Source organism: Dreissena polymorpha, chromosome 8 (genome assembly GCF_020536995.1).
Source record: "Dreissena polymorpha isolate Duluth1 chromosome 8, UMN_Dpol_1.0, whole genome shotgun sequence".
Classification (NCBI taxonomy): domain Eukaryota; kingdom Metazoa; phylum Mollusca; class Bivalvia; order Myida; family Dreissenidae; genus Dreissena; species Dreissena polymorpha.
Genome location: NC_068362.1, coordinates 93,813,769 through 93,835,499, shown reverse-complemented (window position 1 = coordinate 93,835,499; position 21,731 = coordinate 93,813,769). Strand labels below are relative to the sequence as shown.

General features: G+C 37.0%; 1 protein-coding gene across 4 annotated transcripts in view; it reads right to left on the bottom strand.

Annotated features, from left to right (window-relative positions):
• Positions 1-241: 241 nt before the first annotated feature.
• Positions 242-21,731, bottom strand: part of LOC127842880 (uncharacterized) — a 70,378-nt gene continuing 48,888 nt past the window's right edge. For 3 of the 4 annotated variants that reach the window (XM_052372637.1, XM_052372639.1, XM_052372638.1), the window contains 6 exons: positions 14,825-14,996; positions 10,633-10,797; positions 8,284-8,465; positions 7,553-7,672; positions 4,537-4,659; positions 242-1,199 (listed from right to left, as the gene is read on the bottom strand). In XM_052372637.1, coding sequence (XP_052228597.1) covers positions 750-1,199; positions 4,537-4,659; positions 7,553-7,672; positions 8,284-8,465; positions 10,633-10,797; positions 14,825-14,996 — 1,212 coding nt within the window. In that variant the 3' untranslated portion in view covers positions 242-749. The remainder of the gene's footprint in view (positions 1,200-4,536; positions 4,660-7,552; positions 7,673-8,283; positions 8,466-10,632; positions 10,798-14,824; positions 14,997-21,731) is intronic. The other variant, XM_052372640.1, reaches the window with a different exon arrangement.

Here is a 21,731-nt window from a genome sequence, read left to right as displayed (position 1 = left end):
TGTGGCCATGTTTTTCAACCAACCGGAACCATTTTCGAAGCTGTCCAAGATAAAATTGTGACAAATCTTCTGACCAAGTGTCATTAAGATGAAGACAATAAATGTGGCCTCTAGAGTGTTAACCAGGAAAATATGGACGTCGCACAACGCAGAACCCACGATGAATAAAAGGCGATCACAAAAGCTCCCCATGAGCACATTGTGCTCTGGTGAGCTATCAAAAAGTTAGCAAATGAAAAAAAACTTAATATTTAATTCTTAAACATGTTCAAAATTATATAATTTGTAATACATGTCATTTTATAACATAAACATGTAATTGCATGAGATAGAACACGGTTCTCTGTATATTATTATTACTGCAGATATTAAAAACAAATGTAAATGGAAACTTTAATTGAAATAAATTAGTTTGCAATTTACCCAGCTATGTAACAAATGTAAATGCATAATGAATTATAGTATAAATAAGTGTCAGACACCTTAAATGCCGAAATTGTAATCATGGTATGTTGGTTCGATTGAGCCTCGTTCCGGGAAAACAGGGTTTAATGCATGTGCGTAAAGTGTAGTCCCGGATTAGCCTACGCAGTCCTGGATTTTTGCCAAGAGACATTCTAATAACAAAAACATCTTTAAATTGGAAAGTTTCGCACCTGATTTGCATGTGTAAACTGCACAGGCTAATCTGGGAATACACTTAATACACATGCATAAAGCGCAGTTTTCCAAGAGTGAAGCAAAATATGTTACTGTTGCCATCTCTCAGGGTCACACATGGTTTCAGTGTATGGAATACAATTGATAAACTTGCACCCTGCACAGTTCTCAAAACTCTGAACTCTGACAAACATATATCCTAGCAGGAAAAACATTGCACATAGCAGAACAAATGAAACTATCACTAATACAACTCTTGCATGCGTTTGCCATTTCCTAAAGGTAATATACGGCAAAACAATAACACCACTAAGTGCACCAATAACAAATCCAGAGATCATACCAATCACGTCGAGATACGGGAACGTTCCTAAAAACAAAAGGAACAAAATGGCTGCTGAAAGTTTTGCAAGTTCTCTTAGCGGTTTCTTAACAATAGACCAAAACTGCAGCAGTTCCACCAAAACTACAGCCAGCATGCCGCAGATTGCACCTACTCCGCCTACACTGCATACAAACGGGGTGAAGGTTGCTGACGCCTGAAATATATGTGGAATTATTCAGTGACTTTAGTACTAATATATGTGGAACTACCAGTTATTGCTTTTCCATTATTGAAGGAATGCCATATTTTTAGTAAAGATTTGTGTACATGTATAAATTATTAAATGTATTTCCTAAAAACATACATACTATAGACTAAACAATGACCAGGCACTTTAGGGAATGGTTTCGTTTGTTTCGTTAGGCCAGAAACAATTACCATTATTTGAAGCATATACAGCAGACATTTTAGCTATCAAGGGACACTTTAAAATTTTCATTTAGCTCCATTTTGTTAAGCACCAGGGACACAAAAACCTGCAATTCAATTCTTACAAGCTTACCCTTGCTAATCTGACATCTCATCCATAACATCAAAGCAACTCAGTTTCCCTACTGGAAATCTTTTATAATAGCTACAATTATGAATCGAAACAAACGAAGAATGTACACATCAATTAGAGCTGTATCAACAGAATAAATAAGAAATGGTCTCATATAACTAGAACATAGAACAAAATGACTGCGGCGTAATTTAACAACATGTTGCGCAATTCATATCATCAATTCATATCAAAGTATTTGCCAATTTAGGTTCGCTTTATTTTTCATCAATTTTCTAATTAATTTATCTAAAGTTCGTTTTTTAAATTAACAATTTTTAATACACAAGTCCATCCATTAAAACAAGAGGGCCATGATGGCCATGAATCGCTCACCTGACTACCCTTAACATTAACTTAAATTCTATCAGACTATGGCGAGCTATATCATAGGTACAAATGGGCCAAATTTCAGGACCATAGTTAAAAAAACAAGATGGCCCTAGATCGCTCTTCTTAGGAAAAATGGTATAATACATGAACAGGAGCTCCTACAAGCTGTTTATATTATGTACATTTTGATTCAAGATGGCTCATATGCAAATAAAACCTGATCACATCATATCTATTGTATGGCTATACTCAAATCAACATTCTAGAGCAAAAACAGATATGACCTCTTGACTGTGTTTTGACCCCAGTTGTTTCGTGTGCAATTTAAACGAAAGACAGATAACACCAGGAGATGTGATAGCTAGTCAAGCTTGGTCAGTTAATGTTAAAAGACAACTAATGGTGTAATAATATACACAGATGGACGGACATTTGCAAACAAGTGTGCTGTTTAGTGTAAATGTGAATCAATTAAATGTCAGGATATTGGCTGGAATAGCCACATATATTTTTGTAGTAATCTTGATAGTAGTGGTCAATAAATACCATGTATTGGGTCAGTAAATAAAAGTATGCATCTGAAATTCAATGTTTTTATTAACTTCATATATATAAATTAAAATCAATAGACGAGAAAACAATGCATGTCTAGAACAGATAAACATTTCTATCAGAGACTAATAAACAATATTGAAGATAGTTATCTATTTTTTTATCATTGGGTCACTGAAGCATATTTTTACCACAAGGTTAGGAAAGTAAATTAAAAAAAGTTGTTATATAGACATGTTTTGATATGTTTGGTTTGTTTTTTAGGAAGTTTAAATGGAATTTGTTCTACGTTAAAATGATTAAATGTTATTTGCAATAAATAAATGGGTCAAAGACAGAAATGGCCGGATGTCGTTTATCAAAATTAAGTCCATGGGCTGCCTGTGAAAAGGAGAGATGTGTACCCATATACGATCCAAAATCAGATATTATCAAGATAAACATTCTGACCATATTTCATTAAGATCAGATGAAAACTATGACCTCTATAGTCTACACAAGGTTTTTCTATGATTTGACCTAGTTTCTGTCCCCAGATGACCCAAATACAATCTGATGGAAACTGTGAACTCTATTCTCTACACAAGTTTTTTTTTTAAATTTCACCTAGTGAACTAGTTTTTGACCCTAGATGACCCAAATTCGATCCCAACCCAGATTTTAACAAGACAAACATTCTGACCATATTTCATTAAGATCTGATGAAAACTGTGACCTCTATTGTCTACACAAGGTATTTCTATGATTTGACCTAGTGACCTAGTTTCTGACCCCAGATGACCAAATACAATCCCAATTTCATAAAGATTGGATGAAAACTCTGACCACTTTTGTCTACACAAGGTTTTTCTATTATTTGACCTATTTTTTAACCCCAGATGACCCAAATACAATCCCAACCCAGATTTCATCAAGATAAACATTATGAGAAAATTTCATATAGATTGGATGAAAACTGTGACCTCTACTGTCCACACAAACAAATAATGGATGGACACACGCATGCACGCACGCCGGACATCACACGATCACATAAGCTCACCGTGTCACTTCGTGACAGGTGAGCTAACAAGATGTTTTTGTGAAACACTATGCCCCCCCATATATTTGACCTTGAAGGATGACCTTGACCTCTCACCATTCAAAATGTGCAGCTCCATGAGATACACATGCATGCCAAATATGACGTTGCTATCTTCAATATTGCAAAAGTTATGGCAATGTTAAAGTTTGATGCAAACAAACAAACCAACAAACAGACAGAGAAAAAAATGTGGCCTCTAGAGTGTTAGCAAGGCAAAATGTTGACAACGGACGACGGACAAAAAGTCATCCCAAACGCTCACCAGGAGCAAGTTGTGCTCAGGTGAGCTAAAAATATGTAGAAAAGGCAAACTCCGGAAAAAGCGTTAATAAGTGCATTTGCCATCACATATGGAATATTAAACAAGAACTGTCATTTAAGGCCGGACTATTCGAATAATTATCTGTCGGCTGTATTTCAGTTAGCAAGCGAATAGCGGTAACGTACTGGTAAGGTAATTAAATAATACACTATTCGCCACATGCTATATTATCTAGTACGAATGAATTATCTGATGTAATTTGTTGTTCTTCATAATCAAAGACTTTATAAAAGGTTTAGGAGTGAGACTACGTCACATGTCAGTTACAGTCTTGTAAGGTGTGTGATAAACTTGAAATACAGGCACGATTGCATGTGACCAATCAAAGATTCAGCTTGGTGTTTGCATTTTATTTTGAAACAAATCGAGTCAAGATAGGGACGACTTTGAAAATGTGAAATATAGGGTGACTACACAGTAAGTAATTGAGCGCTTATTTTGTTAGGGAGTGTGTTTTTAACATATTTTTTACAACTCTGAAATCAAACCAAATACGATAGTGATCTATATTAATTTAAAACTAATTATTTGAGCTTAATTGCATCAAAAGCCAAAGGTTAATTGGGAAGTTTCCTGGGTAGAACTAGTACTTGGTATCTTTGGCGAAATATAAAGTCACTATGTGGACGCAAAATCAACTTGAAGTACGAGATACCTACCAAGAGGGCTCCCGTTCCCGCCAAGATGTAGATAATGGCCACCCGCAACCAGCCCGCAGTACGCTCTATCTGACCAATCATGAACCACTGGGACACAGCCACCACCAACACATGTATGATGCCCTGGAATAGAGGAATATCACACCATTGTAGGAATAATTTACTAGTATATTGGGAAGGAAAGTGCTGTGTATGGAATCATTCAGCAGCATGCCACCACACACACAAGACAGATTAAATATTTACCCTACAGCTTAATGATATTATAGAAGGCAACTCTAGGTGTAATATAAACGTTTGCTTTACATGCCTATAAAACTATACACTATACACTGCTACTTCATGCTCACAGCTGTTTGTCTTTCACTCTCGGTTAAAGGGGTCAAATGCAGTTAAAACTTATGGACTATTTTACTCGTTGAAAAGTATCAACGTCCCGATCCTTTTGTTCTTAAAATTACAATATATGCATGCATTGAACACATTTCAAATAAATGTACCATATATGAAATATTGTAGTTAGATATTAATTCGATATAGAGTTTCTATTAAATTTTTAACTGAATGCAAAACAAATCGCCAAACTGCACACACTTGCTGATATATCAATACTGGATTGAATCATTCATTCAGTTGTTATGCCACATTTTGATTGTGAAGCATACCGCTAATAGGAAGCGTGCGGTGTGAGTGGTACATTGTAGAGGAAACAAACACAGCAGTTGTCACAATTTATTTTAACAGCTACATTTCTTTTGCTGCTACTTGACCTTGCATGTACTTAAATACCAAATTTCCTCCAGGTGTTTAAACCATAATGAAGAGCTTTAGATTTATTTAGCAATCAAGAACAATCAAGAATATCAATATATGAATATACATGTACAAGATGTGTTTGTCAGAAACACAATACCCCTTACTGCGCCGCTTTGATTTATTTATTTTTGTTTTTGATTATATCCCTTTAAAAAATACTACTTCCCTTGTTAAAATGATCTGAACCTGCAAAATGATAAATAGAAATTAATTATTATAGAAATTAAAGCTTGTTTAACTTCCCTTGGATTTGTTTTTGTTAACCTTTGACCTTGAAGGATGACCTTGACTTTTCACCACTCAAAAAGTGCCGCTCCATGAGATACACATGCATGCCAAATATCAAGTTGCTATCTTCAATATTGCAAAAGTAATGGATCATGTTAAAGTTTTCTGACATACGGACACGGTTCAAATGCTATATGCCACCCTACCAGGGGCATAAAAAGTGACAATTAGATTTAGGATGGTTGGTTATTATGGGAATATATTATGAAACATAAGCTGTCATTGTTTGCTTAAAGCTAATGGCTTGAAATAAAGATGGTCCCCAAAGTACAAACAGTTACATCTAAAATAATACAAATTACCGGTATATTAGGGAACATCAATCACAAATAACAAAAGAGAACTCAAGCAGAGATGCTATCAGTTGCAAGAACCAATTAAGTGAATCCTGAAAGTCAGAAAGGGGACAAAATGTCAGTAATAACCCAGCTTTTTGAAAGAGAAAGCATTATTGAAACAAGCAAATTCGCTGAATTGATATCCCCCGCCAATATGCTTCGGGACACAAAAGTGTTATATTTGACACTAAAAAAAGAATTGTTTAAGATACAAAGGACTAAAAAAAGCATTTTTTAAGATACAAAAGGCCATAACTCCGTTATTAACAGATGGTGTATAATGCCATTTGGCATGACATCTTCTTATATATATATATATATATATATATATATATTTATACTCATGCCAAGTTTCAATGAAATCTGCCATAGCACTTCCAAGATATGGCTCCGGACACACAAAAAAAGCAATTTTTCAAAGTAAAAAGGGCCATAACTCCGTTATTAACGGATGGTGTACAATGCCATTTGGTGTGCATCATCCTGTTATCCATATATATTCTCATACCAAGTTTCAATGAAATCCGCCAAAGCACTTCCAAGATATGGCTCCCAACGGAAGGAAAGACGGACGGACAACCCCAAAACAATATCCCTCCGCCTATGGCGGGGGATAACAACAAAGAGAGTTGAAGGATTACTACTGATATTCTGTATGTGATAGGTTAGGAAAGAAGGAGAGTGGTATACCATTTGGATTCTTGGTCTCAATGACTATAAACGTCTACTGCAATGATACTCAATTGTTCTCGTGATAATCTCGAAGTTGTAAAGCCAATTAGCAATAAGTACTCAACTTGACTGTTGAAATTACACTATAATTTAAACGTGTTACCACCAAATCATGCTCAGCACAACACACAAAGAAAAGAAGAGAACACAAGCAGGATAGAGGTCCAAAGGACCACTGGCATCAGGTAAAGGTCCACATCACTAAGAAGGCTGAACGCTGGCATCAGGTAGAGGTTCATGCATCTCTGTTATCCTCGGACTTGCTGTTCTTTCTGGTTTCAAATTGCGATGATTTGATGCATCTACATTATCCTCAGACTAACTCCAATTTGAGTTAAGCTGCTCAGGATAGAGGTGCAAAGCACCACTGGCGTCAGGTAGAGGTCAAACAAATTTTGAACATGAAACTGATGCAGGCATAGTGGGATGGGCAGACTTCACCACATTCAATAAAAATGGAAAGTGTCGTCCCTGATAAGTCTGTGTGGACTGCACAGGCTAATCTGGAAAGACACTTTACACACATGCATTAAGCCCAGTTTTCCCAGAACGCAGTTCATATGACCTGTCACAGAATGCCTAACCACAGGTCATGTATTTGATGAAGGGAAAGTGATAAGGATAGTCTCCACCACATTCGATAATGGTTGGGTGTAAAGCTAATCAGGGACGACACTATCTGCCTAAAATGGATTTTTGCACAGAAGAAAAACGAAAATTACAACTGAAGTGGAAAGTGTCGTCCCTTATAAGCCTGTTCAGACTACACAGGCTGATCTGGGACAACACTTTACGCACATACATTAAGCCCAGTTTTGTCAGAACGAGGCTCTACCAAGTACCTGATGCAGACAGAGTGAGAGGAGCAGTCTCCACCACTGGTTGGGTGCCTCTGGCAGCCAGGGCTGCTCCTTGGAGCCCTGCATACCCATGAACTGGCACGTCTCTGACAGGCAGTTTACCTGAAATAGTGCTGAGTCTGCTTTACCCTTCCCCGCTCAGAAGCAAGGTGTAAATGTCTATATGCAACCAGCATAAAACCAGATCAGCCTGCAAATAACATGCAGCATGTTCAGGTTTGATGCTGTTTGCTGCTCATCAGTATCATAGGGTTTTGAATTGAAGCCTTTAAAACTATTTTATTAAGAAAAGTCTTCATATTAAATTTGATTGTTCAAGGGACTAGAAGCAAGTTAAAATGCATGTCGAAAAAGTAAGGGGTTAACCTGACATTGGTTGTTTTTTAGACACTGCACACTTATTATTATTCACGGCACATTAATTTTTTAATCAATAAAGAAAAACTGTACCAAATTGTGGGATAAGTGAGCGTAAAGTGCCATCCCAGATTAATCAGGGACGACACTTTTCACCAAGACTGGAATTTTGTTTAGAAGAGACCTCCTTCAAACAAACAAAAAATGCCATAAAAGCAAAAAGTGTCATCCCTGATTAGCCTGTGTGGACTGCACATGCTAATCTGAGGCGACACTTCACTCACATGCATTAAGCACATTAAAAAAAAAAGAGACTTATTGTATGGCACTGAATACTGGTATTGAACCCAGCCTACCTGCATACAGTGATCTGGTCCCTGTTGATGGAAGATACCACCCAAGAACAGGCAGTGTTTGTATGAGAGGAGTTCACACCGACCCTGTAGTCCCACACAGCATGGTCGCAGTACATGGCTCACACCTGCCTCAACTGCAGTCCTCTCACTACACATAACACCAGCATGCCACTGACCCACACCTGTAATATGTCAAACCTACAGTTCACTCCTGTAATATAAAACAAATCTATAATTCACACTTGTAGCAACACATTGAGCTGGTACATAACATGCCTAAAATTTGCCTTTACTGCAGCCCCTATCACTGCAGGGAACGCCTGCATGCCACTTGAAATATAACATAACTACAGTTCTCACCCATAATATAACAGAACAGTTCACACCTGTACTATATGAAAACTATAGTTCTCACCTGCAATATTACAGAATAGTTCACACCTGTAGTATAGCAGAACTACCGTTCACACCTGTAATATAACCCAACTACAGTTCACATCTGTAATATAAAAGAACAGTTCACACCTGTCATATAACAGAACAGTTTTCACCTATAATATACCAGAACTACTGTACATTAATCTCACCTGCTTCTACTGCAGCCCTTACCCTGCAGGAACCACCTGCCTGCCACCAACCCAAACCTTTAATATATCAAAACTACAGCTTGCTCTGGTTCACAACTGTAACATATAACAGAACTTTAGTTCACACATGTAGTCCCTGTAATATAAAATAACTATAGTAAAATAGAGTACCGTAAGATAATATACCAGTTACCACAATTGACGCCTCTAAAATAACAGAACTACAGCTAACACCTGCAGCCCCCATAGCATGGATACAGAATTTGTTTCACACCTGCCTCTACTGCAGCCCTCTCACAGTGAACACCTGTCTGCCAACTATACACACCTGTAATATAACAGAACACAGTTCACACCCACAATGCATGGACAGAGATTATGGCTCACACCTGACCTGCCACATCTGCAGCCCTCTTATAACACCTGAGCACAACGGACCCACACCTGTAACACAAAAGGACTACAGCTTACATGATAGCTTGGGCACAGGATATGCCTCACATGCTTCTACAGCAGCCCTCTCATTGAAGGGAAAACCTGCATGCCACTAACCCACACCTGTCATAGACCAGAGTCGGGTCTTATTTCAAGTGAAAGTAAGTATTGAATTAAATTAATTTTTTAAAAGAAGACTTTTGTGATCAGATTGTTCCTCAAACAGGCTGTTAAAGATACCAAAGAAAAAATAAATACAATCGAGCCTCGCCCTGGGAAACGGAATTTCATTGATCTGCCTCAAGCATTGTCCCAGATTAGCCAGTGCTAATCAGGGACAAATCATTGTGCTTTTACAAGTTTTCGATAAAAGGAAGTCTCTTCTAAATAAACATTAAGTAGCCATCAGCCTTTGCGTCATCTGGAACAACACTTGAAGCACAATGCATTACACCACGCTCTCCCAGCACAATGCATTACACCACGCTCTCCCAGCACAATGCATTACATCCCGCTCTCCCAGCACAATGCATTACACCCCGCTCTCCCAGCACAATGCATTACACCCCGCTCTCCCAGCACAATGCATTACACCACGCTCTCCCAGCACAATACATTACACCCCGCTCTCCCAGCACAATACATTACACCACGCTCTCCCAGCACAATACATTACACCCCGCTCTCCCAGCACAATACATTACACCACGCTCTCCCAGCACAATACATTACACCACGCTCTCCCAGCACAATACATTACAGCCCGCTCTCCCAGCACAATGCATTACATCCCGCTCTCCCAGCACAATGCATTACACCCCGCTCTCCCAGCACAATACATTACACCCCGCTCTCCCAGCACAATACATTACACCCCGCTCTCCCAGCACAATACATTACACCCCGCTCTCCCAGCACAATACATTACACCCCGCTCTCCCAGCACAATACATTACACCCCGCTCTCCCAGCACAATGCATTACACCCCGCTCTCCCAGCACGCAACTAAATTGCTGAAATTCAGTAATCATCATAGTCTTTGTTCAGCATTTAGCCTCTTCAAAGATTATTTCATAATAAACACATGCCCAACAATAGTCTTGTATGGTCATACTTAACACATGCCCTACAATAGTCTTGTATGGTAATAATAAGCACATGTCCTACAATAGTCTTGTATGGTAATAATAAGCACATGTCTTACAATAGTCTTGTATGGTCATTATAAACACATGTCCTACAATAGTCTTGTATGGTCATTATAAACACATGCCCTACAATCATGTATGGTCATAATAAACACATGCCCTGCAAATGTATGATTACCCTTGGTGAGATTCTGACACTCTGACTGTGTGGTAGTGGCAGCCACATCCCTTGTTGCCACTTTACAGCAGCCCAACTCCGCCTCCAAGCTGTAGTTCTTGTTGGCATAGAACAGCTGAACCTGGAGATCCTCCCGCATGCACGCTGAGTACACTGCACCAAAACCTGCAATAGCTTGCATGTGAATACACTGCACCAAAACTTGCACACACAAAAATAGCTTGGGATTTCAAACAAATACAATTGCTGGAGTTACAAATAAACCTCGTTCAAGGAAAATGGGGCTAAATGCATGTGCGTAAAGTGTCGTACGCCATAAGCCTTTCAGTACAAACATGATAATCAGAGTCAACACTTTCTGCTTACATGGTATTTTTTGTTTCAGGGCAGTCTCTTCCTGGCAAAAATTCTTTTAAAGCGAAAGTGTCGTCATTGATTCGCATGTGCAGTCTGCAAAAGCTGATCTGGAACCACACTTCACAAACATGCATTTAGCCCTGTTTTTCCTGAGTGAGGCTCAAAAACTGACATTTGTTCCTCTGTTAATTGTCACAAATATAATGAATAAAATTGGTTGCATAACTTGTTTAATGTTTGTATAGCAATTCATGCATAAGTAAACAATAAATCTAAAAAACAGATCCCTGTATTGAAATTTCAATCATATATTATATGTAAATTATATGTATTGTCACATGGTGAGAAAATAAAGCTGTTTGCCAGAATGAACCTTGCTTACAAATTACACAGCAACCATACCTAGGAATGATCTTCAAAACGGAGCTTACTGGTCTGTCAAACAATTTATCCTTAAGTAACACAAAAAATATCTTTAAAAAAGATATACGGCGTTGATTGTGGTTGCAGTTAATGAAAGGTAAAGACTTCAATGAATGAGATCAAAGATAGCGAATGTCTTTTTCTGTGCAGTTCTTAGCTGCAGCAAACGCAGTACGGGATGATACGCGGAGTTTTCGCGGCTTATTTTACATTATTACATATTGCTGGTCATAAACGTATAGATACAAAACAGAAAACCAAAAGAAGAATGGAAGTGAAATTAAAACATATGAGTCAATTGGCCACACGCGAAGTATCCGTACATATTTTAAATATTTATACGCGCGTTCTTCGAACAAACCCTGTTTTAGTGGTTTGTCTGGGGTTGCTATTTGATTCGATTATTAACAGTATCGAGAATCATTGCGCTCATGCTTAATTCATTAGTCAATATGATGGCATAATTCTTGTTAAATTAATTAAAAATAATATTTATCATGGTATTGTTGTAAAACACATTAAGAATCTATTATTGACATACCATATGATATCGCTGGATATCTTCATTTAACATCTGTCTTGTCTAAAGAAAATTCCAGTTCACCTAGTTCACGCCAAAGCGTCTTTATTATGTAACGATTATTTTCCTGGCCGCGAACTCCGATCAGCACATAGGGTAGAGACGCAGCGATGACCTGTATGTAAACTCTGACATTCACACACAGTGGCCGCAAATTGACCCGATATACCTCGCGAGTTGAAATGCAATGCATTTAAGTGAGTCTTCGCTTCCACTGCTCTCTATACTTTAACATGTTGACAGGAATATGGAAGTTAGTACTAAATATGAGAACATAGCCTTTAAGTGCAAAAGTTCTTGCGCTGAAAATCTTCTGAAAATAAAAGGTGGACGCACAAACTGTATTGATGTCGAGATTGAGTGTAAAACTGTTCTATCTATTAAGCCTTTTCATTAGATATAAAATTGTTTCATGCTGAACACGCAGTAAAACAGTGTTACAAAGACGCTGACATGTTTCCAATGTTCTGGTCGTATTCTCAAATCAGCCAGTGCAGTCAATGAAGTGTATTCATCTGTACTTGGCCGCGGGAAGTTTTATTTGAATTCTATTGGACGCTAACAAAGGTCAGGCTAAGGTGAAAAGCTGGCGTATACAGCTAACGCCGAAAAATGTATGCTGTGACAGTAGCATACAAAGTAGGCCCCATTGTAAATATTGAGTTACTTTGCAGGCCTTTTTCTGTCTATTTTGGGAAAAAGTACCTAGCAAAAATTTGGATTTTTGGAGTCGCGAAATCTTTCACATTGGGAAGAATTTTCATCGACAAAAGCATTTTTAGGGAAATTATTTTTCTTAATTTTTTTTTATTAAATCTAATGTTTTCATACATAGATATTGCCCTAAAATGCTAAGAAAAGTATTAAAATGTTTTTTCCATGCAACAGTCATTGTTCACTGCTAGTGTAAGCATGTATGATAAAAATACAGATTTTTTTAATGTTATGCTTATGTCACAGAGTTACAAATATTATTATTATTTGATTTTGATTGTTGATTTTGATTGAGTACATTATAAATTCATACAATACAATAGTAACAGTTTCAAAGATATTGAATTGATTTCTGTGAATATGTTTGAATATAATTTCTTTGTCTACTGAATTGCAGTAGAAGGTTACTTGGAACCACATGTTTAACTTGATATTGATTACATCGTGTTAGTTACAGTCTTGGAAGTCTTCTCATGTTAAATTCACTCTCAATATGCAGACTGTATGCTGACTGAATGCTTATCAGCTCTAGCTATAAATAATGACTGTGACTAAAAATTCTTAGACTAGGTGCTAATTAATTACAGTCTTATAGAAGTAAGGAAGTAAGGTACTGTATGTTGGATGAGAGATAGATATGATTGGTCAGTGAGATGTGTGGGTGTGACTTGGCATTAAGGATCTGTATGATCGATGGATGAATGAGAGATAGGATTGGTCAGTGAGATGTGTGGGTGTGACTTGGTTCTAGGGATGAGAGGGTTTCAATACTGACAAGTTAGTTTATGAAAGAAGGAAGTGGAAGTCAGTAAGAAAAAGTTAGGAAGTGAGTTACAAGTTAGAGGGACAGTTGGAAATAGGAGGATGGAATTTGTTAAATAAGATCTGATAAGAATTTAATAGAGTTAAGAAGGAATGCTTAAGAATGCAATATAGGAAGATGGAATTTGTTGAAAATTATGTGAACTATAAATGATTAAAAGAGTAAACGCAGCAAGCGAGTTGTGTTGTGCCATTAATAACAAGGGCATAGATTTCCCCCGGTCCGGTTACACTTAAAGTTCAAATCAAATACATAGCTCGATATGTCATTTATGATTTTTTTATGAATATTCACAGTCTAAGGACCTGCCTTCAACATATTAACATTCAAAATTCACGTTGCCAAAAGTCTGAAGGCAACCATTTTTTTAAACACAGTAACGTTGAAAGTGAAACCAGTCCACATTTCTCTACCTCAGACCGTCGAAATGGATTCTCAACCAATTTACAGTAATTAATACGTACACATGATTATCACTTGTTGTATACCGGGTACATTACCTGATAATTCTGAATAATCCAGTACTTCAATATTTGAAAGCAAATTTTGACCAAAATGTGTCTTAAGAATTGCATAAACACAACCGGCCGCCATTTGTCTGAAGTGTCAAGGTCGCGAAAATTGCATTCTGGAACACTCCATATGATGACATTTTAAGTGGTATTCCCATTTGCATGCTAAAACACGGAACACGCTTATTTAAACACAGTACCTACCGGGAAACACATTTTTCGGCTTCAGTCATTTCGGTCGGAAATTGGGATTTTTTTGAGAATGGGAAAAAATATGCTTATTTGGCATTGGGTCCGACTATCGGACCCGTGAGATAGGCAGAAAAAGGCCTGCTTTGACAATATTGGCCCATAAAATGCAGCATTAAATTGTGTCAAACATCTCACTTATCAGACTATCCTAAACAGTTTTCATCAAAGATCATGCGTAGTTTTGAACATAACTTTCATGAGACATTATTAACGAGTCTTGTTCTGGGATATTTGGACTCAATGTCTAACTTGATTTTTCCTAAGGCTGGACTTCCTGTGAATGAAAACAAAGTGTAAAGTGTGGTTCGTGATTAGCCTGGGCAGACTTGATATGCTCATCTGGGATGACATTATATGCACATGCTTTATGCCATGTTTTCGAAGAGGGAGGTTCAAACATATTTTCAGTGCAACCTATAAGCCAGGATATTGGACAGTATTACACTATCCTTGACAGTATCCATTTATGATCACATCAAGATCTAAACAGAATTTTCCTGAAACATTAAAAAGAAAAAATACGAGTGTTACCTATAAGCTTTTTCTGGCTGGGCCCAATCCAGATATTGGGGAGGATCCACTTGTGTACTGTCTCCAGTCCAAGGAACGTCTGGATATCAGTCTCCACCGACAGCTTGGGCTCCAATCCAATGTATGTGAGCCCGCTGTATGCACAGATCAAAGTGAATGTCACAAGCTGGACCTAAAATCATCAGTACATTTGCAAATCAAAGTTTGTTAAAATCACGACCCGGTGATCAAAAATGGCCATGACTCCAGGGGTCAAATGATAAATACAGACTAATAAATACAGACTAATAACTTTTAAATCATCTTCTCTAAACCAACAAGGCCCAGGGTTGTTATATTTGGCATTTAACATCATACAATGGTTTTAAGTATATTCAGATCATGTCCAAGGAGTCAAAACTGCCTTTTCCTTGGGGTTTCTTGTTTCTCTAATATTTATAAACTTAAAAATAAAATTATACACTGAAACATCAAGGCAAAGAGGTTTGGTATTTGTTATGTAATATTAAATGTTGGTTCTCTACCAACTTTGTTCAAATAATGCCCCTGCAGTCAAAATTGTCTTTACTCTGGGGGTAACTAGCACTGTACTGCCCTTGTCATACTCTTCGTTAAACCACAATGAAACTTGTTTAGAACATATGTTCTAGTAATATCTTGGTTGAAAGGCCCAAAGGCCCAAAGTTGGTCACATGAGATACTAATGAACTAACCTGTTCTGCCCAGCCCAACTTATCATTAGAACAAAATTTAATGCTCTGACCAAGCTTAATGAAGAGTAAACTATAAATGTAAATTTAAATGCTAATAAGGTTTTACTATAGCCATATAAGGAAATATTCCCCGCCCCTTGACGGCCATGTTTTTCAACAAACCGGAACCATTTTCAACTCATCCAAGTTATCGTTAATACAAATGTTCTGACCAACTTTCATGATGATTTGACAATAAATGTGACTTTTAGAGTGTTTACAAGTTTTTACTATAGCCATATAAAGAAAAATGCCCGACCCCTGGCAGCCATATTTTTTAATAAACCGGAATCATTTTTGAACTTATCCAAGATATCATTGGGAAAAATCTTCTGACCAAGTTTCATGATGATCGGACAATTAGTGTGTTAACAAGTTTTTTCTATGGCCTTATTAGGAAAAATGCCCCGCCCCCTGGCAGCCATGTTTCCAACAGACCAGAACCATTTTCGAAGTCATCCAAGATATCATTAGAACAAATGTTCTGACCATAATTCAAGAAGATTGGACCATAAATGTGACTTTAAGAGTATTAACAAGTTTTCACTATGGCCATACATGTATTAGGATCAATGCCCTGACCGCCATGTTACTAAACCAACCAGAACCATTTTCGAACATGTCCATTATATCATTGGGACAAATCTTCTGACCAAGTTTTCATGAAGATCAGACAATAAATGTGGCCTCTACAGTGTTAACAAGGTTTTACTAAAGCCATTTAAGAAAAAATGCCCTGCCCCCTGGTGGCCATGTTTTTCAAGCAACCGGAACCATTTTAAAACTTGTCCAAGATTTCATTGGAAACAATCTTCTGACCAAGTTTTATGAACATTGGACGATAAAAATATGGCCTCGAGAGTGTTAACAGGGTTTTATTATAGCCATATAAAGAACAAGGGACAAAGTTTTCACAAAACCAGGTTTTCAATATATAAAAAAGTCTGATAAAGGGAGACAACTACAACTCAAAATGTGCACTGCTACTGATTGTTCATCACAGTTACCCCCCTTGTTTCAAAATTAATATATTTTTAGTCGTGGCGACCTTGACCTTGGAGATATCTACGTAATTCTTTCATGCGACACACCGTCCAATGATGGTGAACAAATGTGCCAAATAATTTTAAAATCTGACAATGAATGACATGGTTATGGCCCGGACAAGCTCATTTATGGCCATTTTTGACCTTTGAACTCAAAGTGTGGCCTTGACCTTGGAGATATTGACGTAATTCTTTCGAGCAACACACCGTCCAATGATGGTGAACGCATGTGCCAAATGATTTTAAAATCTGACAATGAACGACATAGTTATGGCCCGGACAAGCTTGTACCGCCCACCCGCATTGGCCAATCTAATAACCAGTTTTTTCCTTCGGAAAACCTGAGTAAAAATGCCCCGCCACCTGGCGGCCATGTTTTTCCACCAAACTGACCCATTTTGGAAATCGTCCAAGATATCATTGAGACAAATCTTCTAATCAAATTTCATTAAGATCGGACAATAAATGTGGCCTCTAGAGTGTTAACAAGGCCAATGTTGACGCCGCACAAAGCACAACAGGCAATCACAAAAGCTCACCATTATGAGCACATTATGCTCAGGTGAGCTAAAACAGCTGCACATAACAGTTCAGTTTCTTGGAGTCTTAGGTGAGTGACCTAGGCCCTTTCAAATCCTCTTGTGTAATTTGTGATTAGAAAAAAATGTGAAGAAAAAAAGAGAAATTCAGAATACCACTCCAAAATGGAATCAGGACAATTTGTTTAACAGCCAATGTGCTTCCCAATTAAACCACATTGACATGATTTAGAGGAGCAGACCAACATTTGGAATGTTTGTACCCCAGTTCTGAATTACAAACATTGAGATGAGTTCTGGGAAAACTGGGCTTCACACATTTTTGTAAAGTACGTGTTATCCCAGATTAGACTGTGCAGTCTGCAAATGCCAATCATGCCCAAAGTTAATTTTTAATTTAGAAAGAGACATCCTTTTAGCGAAAAATACAATAACTGCACAGGCTAATTAGGGACGATACTTTATGAACATGCATTAAGTCCAGTTTTCCCAGAATGCAACTTTTTTGTCCACTGTCAAAATAATACTTGTGCTATTGTGCAGTATAAAAGTTGCAATTCAAGCTCTGTATGATCAAAACTTACCCTTTTTATTTTATGCTTTCCGGAGGTTTAAAGAGAAATATCAGTGAATTAAAACTGATAATTTCACTGTTTCAAACAGTGAAAATTATCAGTGAAAATTATCAGTGAAAATTATCAATAATTTTCACTGTTTACTGTGAAATGACGTCATTTTTTTGACAAAATGACGTCATTATCCCAATGAAATTCTTTAGTTAAACTCTAACAATGTATATAAACGGTGAAAAAAAAAAGCATAAAATAAAAAGAAAATGTGTTGGATTCGGTGGAATATCGATTTTAATTCACTTGTGATAATAGAAAAAATATATTTTCACTTGTGAAAATATTATTTTCTATGATCACTCGTAAATTAAAATCGATAATCCACCAAATCCAACAAATATCCTCTATATCATCAGCCAATAACAAGACTGCAAGCCAAATGTTAACACCTTATTAGCAATAAAGAATCAAAGGCGCTGAAGGTACTACAGTTGTTCACTCTTTGAATATATTTAATATTACTTAAAGTCACAGGACATGAATTTTGACTTTTAACATAGACCAAAATGAAAAATGCACCACCAATATAATTTTCTTTTAATTGTGGACAGTGGTGGGATTTTGCAAAAACATCAAGGAAGAAAATGACACAAATATTTTTTCCAAACGTACCATCTACTGTATTGCATAAGTTGTAAATTGACGTATTTTTTATTGTTTTAATGGGTCAATATTTTGGCATCATGTGCTTTAATTCCAACTTTTTATCATAAAATACTGCATGTACTGAGTTGCACAAATAAATTCATATATTTAGTGTCAGAACCTGGTCTGTTGCAACACGAACGCTTTTCATGCATGGAACTTTACAGACAACAGCAACAATATGCGCTCTAATTAAAACACAGGTTTATATGGCGTACATGTATAGTAAATGGTGTATCCTGTAGATGCATACCAAGGGACTTGAAACATCAAATATTAACAATAGAAAAACGAAATATACATGTACTGGAATTAAATTACTACTGAGTAAATTGTTTAAAGATTAATGTTTTCACAACTTACTCGCCATAAGGAATCGTTTGCTCACCATTTGCTTTTAACTATTGTTTACAGTTAAAAGGTAAGAAGAAGATGCCTGGCATTGTCTTCAATGTACTGTATTAATTACCGTTTTATATTACATAAAACTGCATTGACATAAGTCAAATAATAGTTGCAAGTTAACCCTGCCCTCATAAGCATTCTAGGAAGTCACTGTATCGCAAAAATCACAGTTTGGCAACTAGAAAGTAACCTTTCTCATGACGTATCTGTGTCAGAATACATGGCTCTGCAGTGTGGCTTGAATATTCGAGAAGTTCGTCCTGCCATCTCTTATCAGTGGATTATCTTTTACCCCATGATGCGTTTATGGTGAATATGGATAGAAGAGGGTACACAGTGCTCCTTTAAAGTGTGTAATTCAGAAGTTTATTTACATGGCACATTTACAGTTCACAGTGGCCAACGAGACCTTAATATGCACTGGTAGACAGTTTAAAGACAATTCATGTCTGGTTGCCCTTAAAATGACAAGGTTACGCCAAAGGAGTGCTGACAAAAGAGACCCTATTCCGGCTCCTTGCGCTGCCTTTATGGCCTCTCTAGATGTCAAAAGAGTTTCAGGTGAACCCCATAACGGTTTCCCCAGCATTTTGAACTTAGTACTGCTGTCCTGGCACACTCACAAAATCCTGGTCTGCATCTCTGCCCAAGGTTCGCCCTGTCCGTCCTCTACGCTGCCACCTCTGCTTCTCCTTTCTTTCTTCCGGAGATGTAGTAAAACCACTATCCACCTACCGACAATTTCCATTCCGCTTAGCGATCCTTCTTAGTTCTTGGAGTCCTCGAAGTCAGCGGAAAAGGATGTCCGGCTCGAGGGATGACGGTACTCACTGAATTAACAGAGCTGCCCACAAAAGTTCCAATATCTGACTCTCCTTAGACAATGTAGTGAAACCACTATCCACCTACAGACAATTTCTATTCCGCTTAGCGATCCTTCTAAGTCAGCGGAAAAGGATGTCCGGCTCGAGGGATGACAGTACTCGCTGGATTAACAGAGCTGCCCACAAAAGTTCCACTATCTGACTCTCCTTAGACAATGTAGTGAAACCACTATCCACCTACAGACAATTACAATTTTGCATGGAGATTCTTCTGAGAAGTCTTGAAGAAAATCTTCTAAGATGACTTGCACTCTTGTCACTATGTGCCCACTCCAGCTGCTGACTTAGCTCTTTTAAAGTAGGGAATACCAATATTTTCTTTTACTTTTTCAACTGTAATTGCCAGCTGAAATATTCAAACACCATTTGGCTTTTTTGGCAATTGGAAAACTAAAATATAATATCCTGACTTTTATGGTGGCATATTTACCGCATGAAATATGTGTTACAAATTGCATGTATATTCTGTCCACACGTAAATGTTCATAACCAGGGCTTTTTTTCCTTCTTTGGGACCCGCCGAAAATCGGCCCTTTCCCCTCAGATTTTTTTTCCCCTCAGCAGGTAAATTTTTCCCCAGACTTCATTTTTTTCCCCTAAAAAAAAAAAAAAAAATTTTTTTTTTTTTTAAAACTTTAAATACATAAGTTAATCTGATCCAGTGTAGAAAATATAACATATTGCATAATAACATTATCTGTTGCCTTGATTTTGTTTTAAAAACAGCAAAATATGTTGAATTGATTATTTAAGACTTTCCTTATTTTCCCCAAAATCCGGCGTTTCGCGTGATTTTTTCCCCAAAATCTGGCATTTTGCACGATTTTTTTCCCCTAAAAAAAGGCCAGGCCCTTTCCCCAAAACCAGATAAAAACCCCTGATAACTATAAATTATACAATAGGAGATCACATCATATGTGTCCTCACATGGCTTTTTATGAGTTTATTTTATCATCATCGAAATCAGTGGTATTTTTATATTTGATTAACATGCAGTTTTCTTTCGATACATTCAAATCCCACTTTCAGGGACCTGGCTTCCAAAAATGAGTCTTATGGCGCTTTGGCTAGCGTAGCTCAAGCCCAGTCTGTGCAATTACCCCTTCGACCTTTTAAGGAGAGCTGTGCTATGCGATTATAACTTAACATCCAGTGGACTATTTTCAGTGTACAAAAATGTTATGTAAAGTGTACTCTTCCCTGCGACAAACTCTTTCTCTGCTAGGATGCAGATTGCGTGTGATTTGGTGAACATTAGTACCCAGCATACCGATTTTCGAAACACGAATATTAACCTTAGTTGTTCTAGCAAACAACTAAAATCTATACTTGTTTCAAATATATTATTTGAACTCTATTTAATACCCTTGATAAAAGTTTGATAACTGTTGAAACTTCTAAAAAACAACACCTTATAATCACCATGAAATGGTTCATGCTTTGACTAAGGGAAAAACAAAAACTGTACCTATTAAAAATTAAGATTATATATAAGATAAAGAGCATGCAACAACAAAATAATTTGGATAAAATTAAACCAAATTCATCCTTCTATCAGAGCAGAATCTTTGAAGGAGCAAATATTGTTACAGATAGGACATCACAAGTACTTCAAGCAATTACAAATAGTGATAATGAATTAATTTATGTGATCTGTCAATATCTGTATTATCTGTTGATCTTTGAAGGAAGCACTGAAACAGCCCACAGGCATATCAGCTATTTTACAAATAAATATATTAATACTTTAAAATACACTTTAAACACACTTTAAAATACTTATTTTATAAAGACATGTATTAATGCAGGGAAAAATATAGAACATATTTTCTGTTAAGTTATTTTTCAGCATTTTTAAGTGTATTCAAAGCCCATTAAAAGCAGCACAAAATAAGGTTCCAATACCACTGTGTTTAATGCGCATTATATAACTGCACAATTAATGCAATTTTTCAAAAAGGGTAATTTAAGACATCAATCTTTGATATAACTTTTGCAATTTTTAAT